This window comes from Centroberyx gerrardi, chromosome 10 (assembly GCF_048128805.1).
Source record: "Centroberyx gerrardi isolate f3 chromosome 10, fCenGer3.hap1.cur.20231027, whole genome shotgun sequence".
Taxonomy (NCBI): Eukaryota; Metazoa; Chordata; class Actinopteri; order Beryciformes; family Berycidae; genus Centroberyx; species Centroberyx gerrardi.
The window spans coordinates 2,675,259-2,691,252 of NC_136006.1; the positions used below are offsets into that span (position 1 = coordinate 2,675,259).

At 39.7% G+C, this 15,994-nt stretch overlaps 1 protein-coding gene across 1 annotated transcript; it reads right to left on the minus strand.

Annotated features, from left to right (window-relative positions):
• Positions 1 to 975: 975 nt before the first annotated feature.
• LOC139921143 (olfactory receptor 10A6-like) lies at positions 976 to 1,911 on the minus strand. Its single transcript, XM_071911307.2, has one exon. The coding sequence runs from the start codon at positions 1,909 to 1,911 to the stop codon at positions 976 to 978; it is 936 nt and encodes a 311-aa protein (XP_071767408.2).
• Between the last annotated feature and the right edge of the window lie 14,083 nt (positions 1,912 to 15,994).

Genomic DNA, 15,994 nt, shown 5'->3' on the forward strand with positions numbered 1-15,994 from the left:
GCCCAGGTGGGTGCTCGCCCAGGTGGGTACTCGTCATCCCCCCCCCCCCCAATATGTGACGCGCTTTGAGTACTTACAAAATCGCTATATAAATGTAATCAACTATTATTATTCAATTGATTTTAAGATTTTAGTGATTACATTTAAAGCACAGCAAGGTCTAGCCCCTAGCTATATTGCTGACCTTTTAACTCCTTTTGAGCCAGAGCGCATCCTTCGATCCTCAAGCAAGGCCCTTTTGTCTGTTCCACAGTCTAGGCTCAAGACTAGACTGTGTCTCTATTAGAGCTCCTAGACTTTGGAAGAAAGATAGATAAATAGATAGATAGAATTTTATTGATGTGTCACTCCTCAACGTACAGGTCAAACAGAGCAACAAACACAGTACCCAAATAAAAAGAGGTTGAGGACCACTCATTTAGAGTTATGAGACACAGGCTAAAAATAATACACATAAAAAAATACTAGAATATATATATATATATATATATACATATGTATATACATACACACAAATATACACACACATAAGTACATACATTCGTACAGACACATTGATACACATAAAGATACATACACACACACAAAATAGAGGTCATATTACACACACACAAACACAAAGAAGAGGGGTCATATTATAAAACAATCTTAGTATTGCATTATAAAATTTAGACACTCATGAATGAACGTCTTCTGTTAAGGATGTTCTGTTGGAATGTCCTGCCTGGCAAGTTAGGCTAGCTAACCCAGTTTCATCTTCTAAAACACACTTTTTAAGACTGGCTTTTATGGGAATTTCTCCTTATACTTGTACCTCCATTTTCTTTTTAATTTTGTAATTGCATTTCTCGTTTTATTACTTGTTTTCACTTATTTCTGTCTCTTTAGGGGACAACTTGTCTGGAGATTCATGTCCAGACAAGATATTATTACAGATTATTAAAGATTTCAAAGAATTTGCATCACAATGTAAAATTACATCATCTTTGATGTCAGAAAGTTTTTGCAAGCATATCTAATTTTTGACAGTTTAAGACCATACATGATTGGACTTAGAAGAGGTTGACAAATCAAGAGGTACATAGTTGACATAACACGCAGTGGATATGGAAGAAACATTGTGCCATGTCTCTGAGTTATTAACCCATAAAAACAGCCAAAAGCAAAGTTAATGAGAGAAACAAGATGTGGAGTGCAGGTACTGAAAGCCTTCCGTCTGGTCTCTTTGGAAGATTTTAAACATACAGCCAGAATCTTTATATATGTGTATGAAATAAAACTTGTAGGGATAACAACAGCAAAAAAAAGACCAAAAAGCAGATCATGAATCTCTGACACTATTGTGTCTAATGAACAAGAAAGTTTCACTACAAGATGGTTCCCACACGCAACGTTGTTGATAATATTTCCACAAAGCTTTAAACGAATAGTGAAAGCCAACAAAACTCCAACTTCCATAAAACAAAGTATCCAGATAGCTACAATGGTTTGTTGTACTCTTCGTTTGGTTATGATCACATTATAATGTAAAGGCTTACAGATACACACATATCTGTCATATGCCATGCTTGTTAAATTTGCATATTCAACACCTATGTATACATGACTAGAAAATATTTGTATAAAACAGAAAAAGACAGAAATTTCATGTGTGTCTGACAATAATTGTGTCATTAAGCAGGGCAACAAAGTTGTGCTACCATGTATTTCATTAGCAAACAAACTACAGAGAAATAGATACATGGGCTCATGCAGATTTCTGTCCACATATATAATGACAATGAGAACTACGTTGGCAAAAATTACTAATGTGTATAATAGCATTGCCAGGGTGAAAAACAGGTACTTAAAGTTTCCTATGTTACCATACATAGCCAACACAAATGACACAATCTGTGTTGAGTTTCCCATGTCAGCAGTAATAACATACAGGCTTAGGCAGACTGAGCCTGCAACTACAACTTTTGAAAAGTAATGCACCAAGAAAATAGATGTAATCTAACATGGGAGGGATTCATTCATATCAACCACCATAGTGGTTATTTTGCCATCGATCATTTTGTACAGGAAATATAACTGGTACTTTCCTTTGCTCTTTTACTATCAATCAAGATTTTTTAAATGGTGGTTATTCTATATGGAAGTGTCTTAAGAGTTCACACAAAACATCAACAATTAAAGAAAGTAACAGAGATAAAAACCATGTGTGGGATCTAATCACTGAGAGTCATGCTGGAGATGTCTTGTACTTGTCAGTCATAAGATTATCAGATCATTAAAATAAACAGCCAGCCTTCAGCGCTAACACACATCAGTCATATTATGCCCTTTTCCTAAGATAATTACCAAACGTGATGAGAAAGATCTCAGAGATGGCAGAGTGAGTAAGGCCTCCAGACTGTTGTAACCCCCCCACCCCCCACCCGTACTGAGACAGACAGAACCAGCTGCTGAACTTTTATAGTGGTCCATAGGTAAACACACACAACAAGCAGAAGGTGATGACGCCATCTATCACCGGATTATAGTCATCAAAGGAAAAAAACAAATTTATTCAGACAATTCTTGGCCAGACTATCTCACACTGCTAAAACTAATTCGTCAAACATTTTTAAAAAAGGACTACATGTGCATTCTATGAAAGAAAATTAAAGTTTGCAACAGAATTTGAAGTTTGTGAATGGAGAGCAAACAGGTTAAAGGATTAGGCCTGTTGTCAACAACAACCTGGGGCCCCCTGATCACTGGTGCCTAACTTTAGATTAAAGTGAGGGGACAGAATCTAAATTCAGACAGGTGATGGGGGTATCTAGGTTTTGGTGTTATGTTTTTTCAAGTGTTGTCTGCAATTCTAAGCTCTCTAAAATTGTTGTTTTGAATAAGGCTAATCCAGTGACTAATTTAGTCACATGAATTGCTGAAAATATTTTTTATTGAAAATAATGCACTTGCAACTTTATGATTTAGGTCTATGTACGGAACTAAAAATAACAAACTGTCAGAGACACCAGCGGGGACGAGGAGACACCAGAGCTCTCTCCTCTTGACAGACGTCTCACTTTGACAACGGGGGACACCCTACTTAGTGGCATTGTGTTAGAAAAACAGGGTGACACCGACATGACAGAGGAAGATGAGACTGCTGCAGATGTGCCAAGTATTTACTTTATTTTCTGACTCAGTATATCAGACAGTGGGTGCGACCGGAGCAGTGGTGAAGAGGAGGCTAAAGAGGAGGCTGAAGAGGACGGCTGTGCGCCCGGCACCGGCGTCTCCAATGCGCCCACCTTGTGCGCTACGAAACAATAACGCCTCGTTATTTTGGAACCTTGTGCCATCCAGTCCAATTGCTTAACACCTTGAATATATTTCACAATTATGTGGGACAAATTGGGGCTTTGTTAAAAGACTATAATGCACTTAATTGAGACTAACTGACACCATAAGAGCCTACAGCCAGATAGGCTTTCAAACGAAAGCCACAAAGACACTATTTAGTTGCAGATGTCTTTATGACTCAGTACGTTATTATTAGAGGGCTTTCTAATTTGATGTTTAGTAGGACTAGAAATTAACGGAGTGTAAAGGCATTTTTGACATATTTCACGAAGCCATCGAGGTCGCTATTTTTTACTGTCTCCAAAGACAAGTTTGTTTTTATGAATCCTACAATCTGCGTGGAGTGCCGTAAACACTTTTCAAGCTGGTTTTTGTGCGCACGCCATGTTTTATAAATGAGGCCCCTGTTTTTTCTCCAGTCTAAGGCTGCACTCTTCATCACAATTAGGCATGGACCGGTTTCCGTTTTCAAGGTATACCGCGGTTTGAAAAAGTCACAGTTCCAAAACCACTAATATTTCCCGTCATACCGTTCCGACGGTATGAGCTGTTTTTTTCCCCCCAAGTTGAAATGACTATTCTCAAAGAGAGAAAGTGCAGGGAATCCCCCAGGTCGCGTGCAGACTGCAGAGGAACATGCCCCTCCCCTCGGTTGCGTACCAAGCAGTCAGCACTCAGCAGTCAGCTGTGTTTACAACCCATGTGTAACTTATAATGGCCGAAGGAGGTGAACCCCCCGAACTTTTCCCCCCATCGAAAAAGACTAAGTCGGCTGTATGGGAATATTTCGGTTATCAAAAAACACAGACGGCCACGGCTTAGAGGAGGAAGGTCACCCAACATGCAAAACATGCTGGCGAAGAGTGGCTGCCAGAGGAGGCAATACATCCAACATGATTGCACATCTATGGGAGCACCACCCATCGCTCTTTGCCAAATTCAAGGTAACGCATCGGACAGAAACCATTTTCCACCGGCAGGTTCGAGGAGTATTTCATGGTCATGGGACTAGGGAGTTACCGTGCCTAGCTAGCTAGCTGATATTAGTGAAATAAATACTCTAGGCTAGCTATCGAGGCAGATAACATGGCTAATTAGCTAGCTAACATCAGCTAGTTTTTTTTCCCCCTCATGTTACTTCACTGAGCGAACGTCTTGCGCAGGGCAAACCATTGAATTTTGTCTGAATTAATTCAAAGCAAAATGCCACAGAGCTAGCCTGGTAAGACCATCCTGATCACGTGACCTCACATTCTGTTTCACTCCACGGATCAGTCTGGACTTCAAGCCGCCCACATCGAGTTCAGTGGGCGGGAGTACTCGCCTTGACAGACAAACTCCTTCAGCCAATCAGCAAATCCAAATTCAAATCCAGTCGAAGAACAGCGAAAACGTATTTTCCGCCGAGAAACTCCGCTAGTGCATACTCTTGTTCTTGTTTAATTGTTGTTATTGAGTCTATTTCTGCAATAACTACACTTATGGCTGTGTTTACTCTACTAACGTTAACGTTACCGCTTGTTGCTTCGGGAGACGCCATTACTGTTTTGCCAGCAGCGGCCTGTATTGCACGTCATCAACCACGACGCAGTCCCTGATTGGCCCGGTTACATTGTAATTTCAGGAAATCGATGTGGGCGGCTAGAAGTCCAGACTGATCCGTGGAGTGAAACAGAATGTGAGGTCACGTGATCAGGATGGTCTTACCAGGCTACCACAGAGCCAGCAGGTCGTTTAACAAAACGTATTGCGCTAAAGACATGTAGCTACATAATGACCATGAAAGACTCCTCGAACCTGCCGAGAGCGCGAGTGTGTGTGTGTGTGTGTGTGAGTGAGAGAGAGAGAGAGAGAGAGAGAGCGAGTGTGTGTTTATGTGTGCGCATCAACATTGAAACAATCAATATTATGTGTCCACCCCATTTTACAAAAGTTAAGCATTTATTTATTATTATTATTATTATTATATTATTATTATTATTATTGTGTTTTTACATAAAATTAATTAGATGAAATAAATTGTTTAAATTTATGTTTAATCCAGTAAGAATAGTACTATATATTACCAAAGCACATTTTTGCAACAGTTAACTGTCATTACAGATGTAGGTTACATTAACATGTCTTTATTTTTCTTCTTTTTAGGGTAGCAGTAGCACTAGCAGCAGAGGGGCATCCACTTCAAAACCTGCAGGTCAGCCGACTCAGCCCACAATTCAGCGAACGTTTGAGAAACAAATGGCCTATGCACCCACATCAAAACATGCTAAAGACCTAAACAATGCTGTGGCGTACTTCATTGCCAAAGACATGATGCCCTTTCAAGCTGTAGAGAAACCTGGGTTTCTGAAACTGATGAGGATGGCAGTGCCTCTTTACAAAGTGCCGTCAAGAAAATTCTTTTCAAAGAATGCAATCCCGAAGATGTACACAGAGGCCAGGGCTCATGTGCAGAAACAAGTGGCAGAAGGGGTGTGGTTTTCTTTAACTACTGATCTGTGGACCAACAGTGGTGGTAGTGGAGAACCATACATCAGCTTCACAGTGCATTTCCTCTCTCCAGATTGGGAACTGAAACCTTCTGCCTCGAAACTGTACCACACAGCTGACAACATCACAGAATTCGTTGAGAACATGCTCCAGGAGTGGAGCATCAAAAAGGAAAGTTTGTCTAGCATCACAACAGACAATGCAACCAACATGAAAAAAAGCCTTTGAAGGCTTACCCTTCAACCTTAATCTAGCTATAGCCAAAGTGCTCAAAATTCAAAGAGTTGACTCAGCTGTACGAGCATGCAGGCACCTTGTACAGGGATTCTCTCGCAGCTGGAAAAAAAAGAGATAATTGAAGAAGCAGGGAATCCTGAACATTCCTGAAAAATCACTCATTCATGACGTAGTGACGAGGTGGGGGTCCACTTTCAAAATGATTGAGAGATTTCTGGAACAGCAGCAGGCTTGTTGTGCAGTGCTCGCAGCAGACAGAAGCTCATGGCATCTAATGCCAAAACACAGTGACGTGCACACTTTAGAGATGGTCTGCCAACTTCTGGGGCCTCTAAAATTCACAGATCTACTGGGTTCTGAAGCAAAGGCCACGCTGTCATCTTTGAAGCCTGTTATGGAACACATCACTGACCTACTGGACGAGAAGGAGGAAGATGATGCCCTAACAAAACAAATGAAAAAGGTAATGAGGGATGATCTGCTGCAACACCATTACTCCTCTGAGAAAGCCAAGAGGGTGATTGACATCGCCTGCTTCATTGATCCCCGTTTCAAGGGCAACTTTTCTCAAAACAAGGATGACACCATCAGGTCCATTGTAGAGGAAGCAGTGAACCTGGCAGAAACCACATCACTGCCACCTCGAGAATTACCTGCCACCGCTGCTGATCAAGAGCAAGGAAGCAGCACTTCCACCACCACTGCCCCTTCCGCTGCTACAAAGAAGAATCGCCTCAGGGTTCCACCAGGTTTGGCAGTTTCCAAATTGTTGTGGAGCCATAGATGGAAAACACTGCGTCATTCAAGCTCCAGGAAATGCTGGCTCGAAATTCTACAATTACAAAGGCACACACAGCATTGTACTTTTGGCGGCATGTGATGCAAATTACAGATTCAAAATGGTGGACATTGGCAATCCTGGGAGGCACAGTGACGGAGGTGTATTTATCAATTCAGAACCTTGATCCAGAAACTTGAGAATGGCCAGCTAAATCTTCCTGGCTTCACAGACCTACCAAACTCAGGAACTCGTCTACCCCATGTATTTGTTGCTGATGAAGCCTTTCCACTGCGACCAACACTCATGAGGCCTTTCCCGGGGCGCACCACAGGCTCCCTACCAGAGCCAGAGAGGGTCTACAACATGAGGTTGTCAAGGGCCAGACGGGTAATTGAAAACACTTTTGGCATTTTAACCACACGGTTCCATGTCTTCAGGAAGCCCATCCATGCCAAGGTGGAACGTGCCACTGACATTGTGAAAGCATCTGTCTGCCTCCACAACTACCTGCGGCAGGAAGAGAGCACTGCCCCAGGCCACCTGAGAGCATACTGCCCAGCCACACTCATTGACCACGAAGATGAGCAGGGCAATTTGATCCAGGGAAGTTGGAGACAAGAACATATAAGCCAAGGCCTTCAAGACATCCAGCGCTTGGGTTCAAATACCGACAGTATAGACGCATCTCATATTAGGCACAGCTTCAAAGATTACTTGTGGTCAGCCGCAGGTGCACTTTTCATATTCTATCTTATACTTCCAAAAGCTCTTATATTTCTTCCTCCTGTTTCAACCTTTCATGCGGCATTTTTTTTCTTGTTTTATATGTAGCAATCTATGTACCACAATAACAAACAAAATTTGATGTTGTATACTTCTAATAATTAATAACACTATTTATATAGGCTACTATTCAAATCCAACTTAGAGAGTAGAGTGAAATACAAAAGAAATGAGTATCAAAATCATGCCTTTAGTAATGTGAAGTAAAAATGTAATGTCATTATTAGGACTCCAACCAGTGGAAGAGAGCAGTGGCCCTCCAAGGATTACCATACTACTTGAAGAAGAGAAGACCCATCTGATTTCTGGAAGATCTTTGAGGTACTGTTTCTGCAAGCATGAGCTAGGATAGCTATTGTGCTACTACTATACATATTTTATCTACCAAGGATTAAAGTGTAAAGGTCGTAGCTTTAGTGTACAGTAGTGATGCGCGCGTCAGCTTTTTTCTGACCTGCGACCGCCCAACCCAGCACCAGATCCTATCCGAACCCATCCAACCCATTTTGATGCGCATAAAACAACCCGTACCCTATCTGTCAACCTGAGGGGAGAAAAAAAAAAGGTCCAGGCAGTCGGGTACTTTTCCAAAGACTGGCTATTTAATTTATCAAACCTCTCAAAACAAGATTTCCAGAAGTCCTGTTGCATAAATTCTTAGAATTCTACAGAAATAAATATGAAAAATTATGTATGAAACAGTGTTGCCTTTTTAGAATTAAGTCAATATTTCCAGCACACCAAAGCATTGACGTTCACCTAAAATACAAGACCAACTTATTCCTAGACCAACAACCTGAAAAGGTTGTTAGAGACTGAAATAATACCTTTTTATAAGCCTACTGTATTTTCTTAATTGCCTGTATCATAACTTGAATCACTATTGAGTCTAGCAGTTTTATTATGACTGACTCCTTAGGAAAAGAAATTGATGGAAACCTTGCAGCCTCTAATGCTTAGGGCCCATTCTACCATTGGCCTGTAACTTAAAAAAAATCTTAAGTCCATTGGCTGCACTGAAATAACACAATCCTTCTCACTGTTGTGTGTAGCCTATTGGACCCTCACCTGCCCGACCCGATCCAAATACCCTCTTCAGTCGCCCTTAACCTGTCGGATTGACTCGTGCATCACTAGTGTATGGGGTGGTTGCTAGGGTGTTGCTTGATGGTTGCTAAGGTGTTAGTAGACTGTTGCTAGGGTGTATGAGGGTTTTGCTAGGGCATTGCCAGGTGTTGCTAGGTGACCTTCATATTTACATATTTTTATATATTTTTGACACTTAAAAAAACAAACGTAAAAAAAACATAAGCTGTTTGTTATTTTGTTCGACCCCTGTATGTGCGTGTGTCTGTCTATATGCGTGTGCAACTGTCTTATCTGTAAAATCCACATCAAAACTATAGATATACTCTTTAGTGCAACCAGTAGTGAACATTTACTGACATGACTACAGATCATTAGTTGGAAATATTTAGTTTTAAATGGCTAATGTTATATATACAGAAAACTGCATGCTTAAAGTCTATTTCAATCTCTTAGCCAACAGGTCCTGAGGGCGACATCACTAGAGGAGTCACCGTTGGAATGGCTGTGGTCACCGAAGAGGTCGGAGCAGCCTTTTTACCTGAAGTCATGGACGTCGCTGTCATTCTGGAGGATCTCCACGACATACTGAACGGTCTTGCAACAGTGATGGCCTTGCTTCACGTGCTCAACATAGACTATCCAAAAGCAATGAAATACACATTTGAAACGATTCAACGTGTATTAATGGGCATAGGAACTGAAGCTTGCAGTGCCAAAATACATGGACTGAAAAAGAAGTTGCTCCAGTAAGCCACTCTTCAAGTGTTTGTGTGTGTGTGTGCGGGCACATATATTTGTGTGTGCGAGTAACTACATGGACAGCACATATAGGAGAGCAGCAGGCACAACAGTCTCTTGCAGTAGAAAAATAGTGTTGTTCCTATTTTGAAATGTTAAATAATTTTGGAAACACACTTCATGTCGCTGTATTTTGTGTAGCTGTAGTGAGCGCTACAGTGCTGCACTGAGGTCATATTCAACTCATTTACAGACTCTGATTCACTCTCAGTCATTCATATTTACTTTATTTCAGTTTAATAAGTCATAAGCCTAACTGTCAATGGAGTTGGACAGACTAGATTTGGAGAAACGTATATCACTGAGAAACGCATCACTGTCTCCTTTGTACTTATTTGTGCTCAGTTGACTGTATTATTGCTTAGTTCTCTTAACTCTTGATTTGTTAGGGGGCCTCATGTTTTTGAGAGATGTTTCATATAACAAAGGCCTAATGTGTTATGAAAGACAAATATAATTTGTGCCATAATTTTAATGATTTAACATGTATTTTGACAAAAATAAACAAAGAAGTTGGTGTAACTCAAAAAAGCCAATGCAACTAATTCACACCATGGTTTAAGTTAAGGTAACTACCATTTATTAGTTGATATGACTAACAGATTCAGTTGGGAAAACCAGTGTTAGTTGATATAACTTGACAGTAGTAGTTAAGAGGACATAAAATGTAGCTAGTAGAACTTGAAATTTCAAGTTCTAATAACATAGATACTAAGTAATATTAGTTGTTAAAACTTGACATTATTGTTAGGAAAACTTGATATTAGTTAAGAAAACTAAATATTAGTTGTTAAAACGTGACATTATTGTTAGGAAAACTAAATATTTGTTAAGAAAACTTCTTGTTAGTTAGTGGGACAAATTATTTTTGTTGACTCAACTGTTGTCTTTATGTTGACACCACAAAACCGAAAGAGTGGTTAAAACTCAAAAAAATCCAGGCAACTAGTTCACTCATTATTTCAAGTTGAGACAACTAACCACTTTTTACAGTGTATAGTTACTATTTAGGGCAAGTAACGAAGTAATAGTTAGTTTCAAAAGTAACTAAAAGTAACGCCGCTGAGCATACCCAAAATGCTTTGGACAAGAAGATGCTGATTTATTTGAATAAAAGAAACACTGGAATAAATGAGTAGATACTCACTTGCCAATTTTGGTGTATGGGGCCAGGAATGACATGATGTCAAAATATGGCCACTTCACTTTTGCTGGTGGTGCTGCTGACCCACTTTTAGGAATAGAGTCCCTCAGGATCTTGGAATCGACATCACGAAGGCTCTTGAATCGCCTCTGCACTGTTTTTACTTAAATGAAACATAGTAATACAATTTGCAAATACGACTTCCACCAGTCTTCAAAATAACCTACTATAACATGCTATAATGTAACAGGTGTTGCAATTTTCTTTTTCCCTCTTTCTTTTTAAATAAGAAGTCTCAATCAAGTAAACGTATTTTCTTTATTCAGGTCTAGATAAAGAGTATATATTGTCTACTCAGTGTATGTTTTAGTCTAGTCTCTGGGCTTTTACCGAGACAAAACAGGAACAGGAGTAGCTGTGTGCACAGACTGCCATCTAGTGGCCTTTTTCTGCACTTGTCAATTTTACATGATTTGAGGAGGGGATGTGTTCTGATATTTTCTCATGGACTGGACAGAGAAGCTTATCTTATTACTAGCCAGTCAAGGTAATGCTTGATTACAACATTACAAATAAAACTGTTTCAATCTGTCTGCAAACAACGCTAGCTAACATTAGCTATCTATGATTATCCAGGCTAAATAGCTGTTACTTACCATCTGTGTTGAGACTTTCCGCTACTGCTTTCCAGGAATGTGCCTTTTTAATGCCATCTTTATAATCTGCCCGCTCTGTAGCGTAAAGGCACGGGAACATCGTGATTGTGTTTATAAAATTTTCGACAAATGTATGATCTTCCATTGTTATTTAGTTCAGGAAATTACCGTTAAATTGCTGTTAGGATAAGAACGTTATATAAAATAGCTGGATAAGAACGTGATAGCATTATGTTGTCATGACAACTGAGCCAGCGATGGGGTCAAAGTTCAATCCAATTTAAGTCTCTGCGATAGGCGCAACGATCATCGCAACGATGACAGATCGCCCATCGCTGGAAGTATAAACAATATGTCGTTGCGACCAACGATAGAATATGATCATCGCCGGTGGCGACCATCATAAATCGCTGTACTATAAACTGCCCTTGATGGTCAGAAACTATTACACCATGATGCACAACCAAAACATGGTTGCATCATTCACAGTCTGCATAAATTAAATGGTTACAAAATAAAGTGACTGCATTAAATGCACAGAAGTGAATACTACTCTATCAGGAAAAGTGCATTTTTTATGCTGTTAACTCAAAAACAAGCTGTAACTCTGTTTAAATCATGACATTTACCATTTTCATTCAATTTAACAATACACACATAATTCTCTTCAAATAAAACAGTCACATTCATGTACTCTATAATTCACTTTAAACCGGTGGGAAACAACATCTGCCTAATGGATTGCAAAGAGCTAATATGGCGCCACCTTGCTACACCACGTGTTCGCTATCCAATACACACTGTAGTGGCTAGCTTCCCACTTGCACTCACCGAGACTGAAGAAAATATACAGAAAAAGGAAATCCCTGGAGTGTTTCGGTTGCTCTGTTCTTGGTCACTATCTTTGTCTTTCTCGATCCAATCTCTGTTTCACCACTCTATCCAATTATTCTGCTTATAAACTTTGTTTTTATCCCGCAACTACTTTCGGTCGCATCCTCCTCTCTCGCTCTCTCTCGCGCATTCCCCTGTAGCCTGTGGGAAGGAGGCGGGATCTAGAGTTCCCGCTCCAATAGGGATTAGTATTGACCTTTACTAACCAATAAGGGACTAAAATGAATCTGGCACTCAGAAATGCCTTTTAAAAGGCATTTCTGAGTGGCAGATTGTTTACTTGCTTCACCTTTTAATAAAATAAAATATTAACAAAAGAAAATAAATAGCTTTTCCTTTTGGTAAAAGAAAATGAAGTAATAATAACGTATTTACGGAACTCAGTTTCCTACTGGGTTATGTATCATAATGTGATTATGTCAGGATAATTAATGCATTAATCCATTACAGACTTTGGTGACCTCCCTATTAGACCACCTTTAGCACCAAGAACAGCGATGGTGACACAGACCCAGGCCTTTTTTTTTTTTATTAGAGTCTTCAAATATACAACAAATTGGCAATGACAGTTCTTTCTATATCACCAGATTAAGCTGAGTACAGTACATATGTGTCAAAGACAATAATCAAAAGGAAATAGAGAAAACAAAAACCAAACAAAGAGAAAAGAAATAGCAAATTAAAGGGAAAAAAAACAAAAACAAGAACAATACATACATTCCAGGGGTTAAATTACTTTATACTGTGCAAATACAAAGTGTAATTTTTGGGCATTCATGCTTTTCATACATTTTAGAGATTTGGAAAATGTTACACTGAGAATGGTGATGGAGACAGAGAAGTTGCAGGTGGAAAAAGAGGAAGTGGAGCTTAAAAAGCACAAACTTACTTTAGAAATTAAAATCCTTGAGCGCCGAGCCAACTACACCAATGAAGATGACACCATCTTTTGAAATATGTAAATGTAATTTAATAGGCTGTAATATAATATAATATAATAACCTTCCCCTGTCGGTCAAGTAACATCTCCCCCTACAGCATGTAATATGGGGGTACCACAGGGCAGCATTCTGGGTCCCTTACTTTTTCTCTTATACATAAATGATCTTCCTAGTGTGTGTAAACAATCAAACTGTATCCTATACGCCGTACACTTAACGTGTCCACATTCAAAACCTATCTAAGAAGCTCAACCAAAAACTGTATCAGACCATATCTCACCCGCACCGTTTCAAACACATACTTACATGCAATCATTCTCTCAACAATATCTTACTGTCTCCGAATCTGGTTCCTCACTACAAAGGAAATCATTCAACCCATAGCAAGACTGTACAATAGAGCCTATAAGATACATGGAAACCTGCCTCCCTGGACTCACCACTGCACTGCACTTTCACATTCTAACGCCCTCACCTTCCAGTACTACACAACCAATCTGGCTATTAAAACCTATTTTTATATCCAAAACAATCACTCCCCTCCAACACTTACTGCCCTACTTCCACGACACACCATAACAAGACGGGAACGCATCACAAGATCAATCTCACATGCACTTAATCCTATACCGTCTTACAAAAACAGCTACGGCCAAAGATCATTTTTCCATACATACACTAAGACCTGGAATGAAATCCTACACCACATCAGAGCAATAACCTCCATCTCTCATTTTAAACATGCATACAAACTTCATCTGACAGAAGGACAGATCTGCAACCACTGGCTTCATTGCAATACACATTAAATACATACATATATATACACGCACACATACATTCACACGCGCACATACATTCATATATACATACATACTTACACACATACACACATACTTACATACATACCCCATAATTAAGCCCCATCCTATGCCCTCGCTGTGTCTCATGTCTAATGTCTACTCTTGTCTCTACCCTTTGTGCTTTATGTAATTCTTATTTTGTAATGTGATTTGTCTTGAATGTGCTGCAGAACAGGAACCTGCTGTAAAACAATTTTTACAGGCCAATCTAACTGTAACATGTCTTTAACACCTGTAATGTTACTTTTAAATCTTTCCTGTATAATAAATGAAATGAAATGAAATGACATATCCCTATTGACATTCTAGCCACTTCTAAGCATTTTAGTCAATTGACGCACCACCATGTGGCCAATTAGGACTATATTTGTAAAGTGGCCATTACCCTTCCTACCACTGAACCAAGTTTTGGAAAAATTGGCGGAGTGGTAATGTCTAAACAACAAATGAGCTCTTTAGTACCCCCATGTTGTTTGATTGGGCAAAAAATGGAGGGTTTGCCTTTTCTTATGTCTGCTGATAGGCACACAAAGTTTGATGGTGTTATGTGAATCCATTTGGAAGTTATATGCCTTTTTGTGAGAATCGACACCCGCTGCTATGCCCCCATTTGGCCAATCAGTATGAAAGGTTATTCAATTCCTCCTTGCTCCATGACCAACTTTTCCAAAAAATTTTGTGGTATAGACCCTTTCAAAATTTGTATACAATCATGACATAGCGAAGTTGCACACGCAGTTTTGCAACAAAACAATGGCAGACTGCAGGCTAAGCGACTATGCAAGGCAACTTAACTTTCAAGATCCCTACGCTACAACAGACTGGGTGGAAGATGTGACAAAATGGCCTCCTGTACAGTGGCCAGATACACTTACTTGGTTGACACCCAGCGCATACACCAAAGACGAGTTGCGAGCATACAAGTCGCTAGATGCGTACAACTATGTTGTCTGTCGTGTAAAACATCAAATATCATGACCGTGAGAGTCATACAAAGTCATACATTCTCCCCAGCCAAAGACAAGGACACAAGACCGCAATGTATGACGCTTGGGTGATCATACACAAGCAAAATAACTACATTCTACCGAGGAACTCTACGTGCATGGCATGGTACGTGGACCTATTTACCTTACACCTACTTACCTTCTATGTGTGCACGTCTGCATGGAACTGGCTGTTTTTGTTGCGTTTGTTCTGCTTCTGCTTCTTATTCTGTCTGTTTCTCTGTCTCGCTCTCTCTTTCGGTGTGTGTGTGTGTGTGTGTGTGTGTGTGTGTGTGTGTGTGTGTATGTGTGTGTGTGCGCGTGCGCATTTAATGGCTTGCAACCATAGTCTTCTCCGGTTGCTCTGGAAAGGTCGTGATCCAGATGAAATTCTGTAGAATTTGAGTCCCTTGTCAGTGTAGTATCGACTCTGACATCCATACACGGAACAACAGGACATTTGTTAAAATTAATGTTAACAAAATTCTGGAAAAAACGCCTAAAATGACATACCCAAAATTAATCAGGAATAGCTCCTAAACCATAAGGCCTAGATGCATGGTCCTGGTCTCCTTTGATAGGTAAGAAGCTAATCCATTGTAAGTAAACCTATATCTATTACCATTCCAGAGTAAATGGAGATGCAATAAAGGAAAAAATAAGATTTTTATCCTTGCCTAGTATATAATCTAAATTTCAAAAGCAATATCACCATTATAACCAAGATCCCATGGATAATGATGCAACTGAATGTGTTCTCCTACTCCTTGACTACAACTGTAACTGTAAATATGATGAAAATACAATAAAGTACAACATTTATGATACAATTTATAAAGATATACTCAGACAGTCTCTATGCTTTGGCCATTTGGGTATCCAAAGTGTCCATCTGTGCCTTTTGTGTTTTCTGACTGTTTACTGGGAATGTTACTTCAAAATCCTATTTTTTCCATATAGCCATGTTACAAGTAACAGAAATCTCCCAAAAAT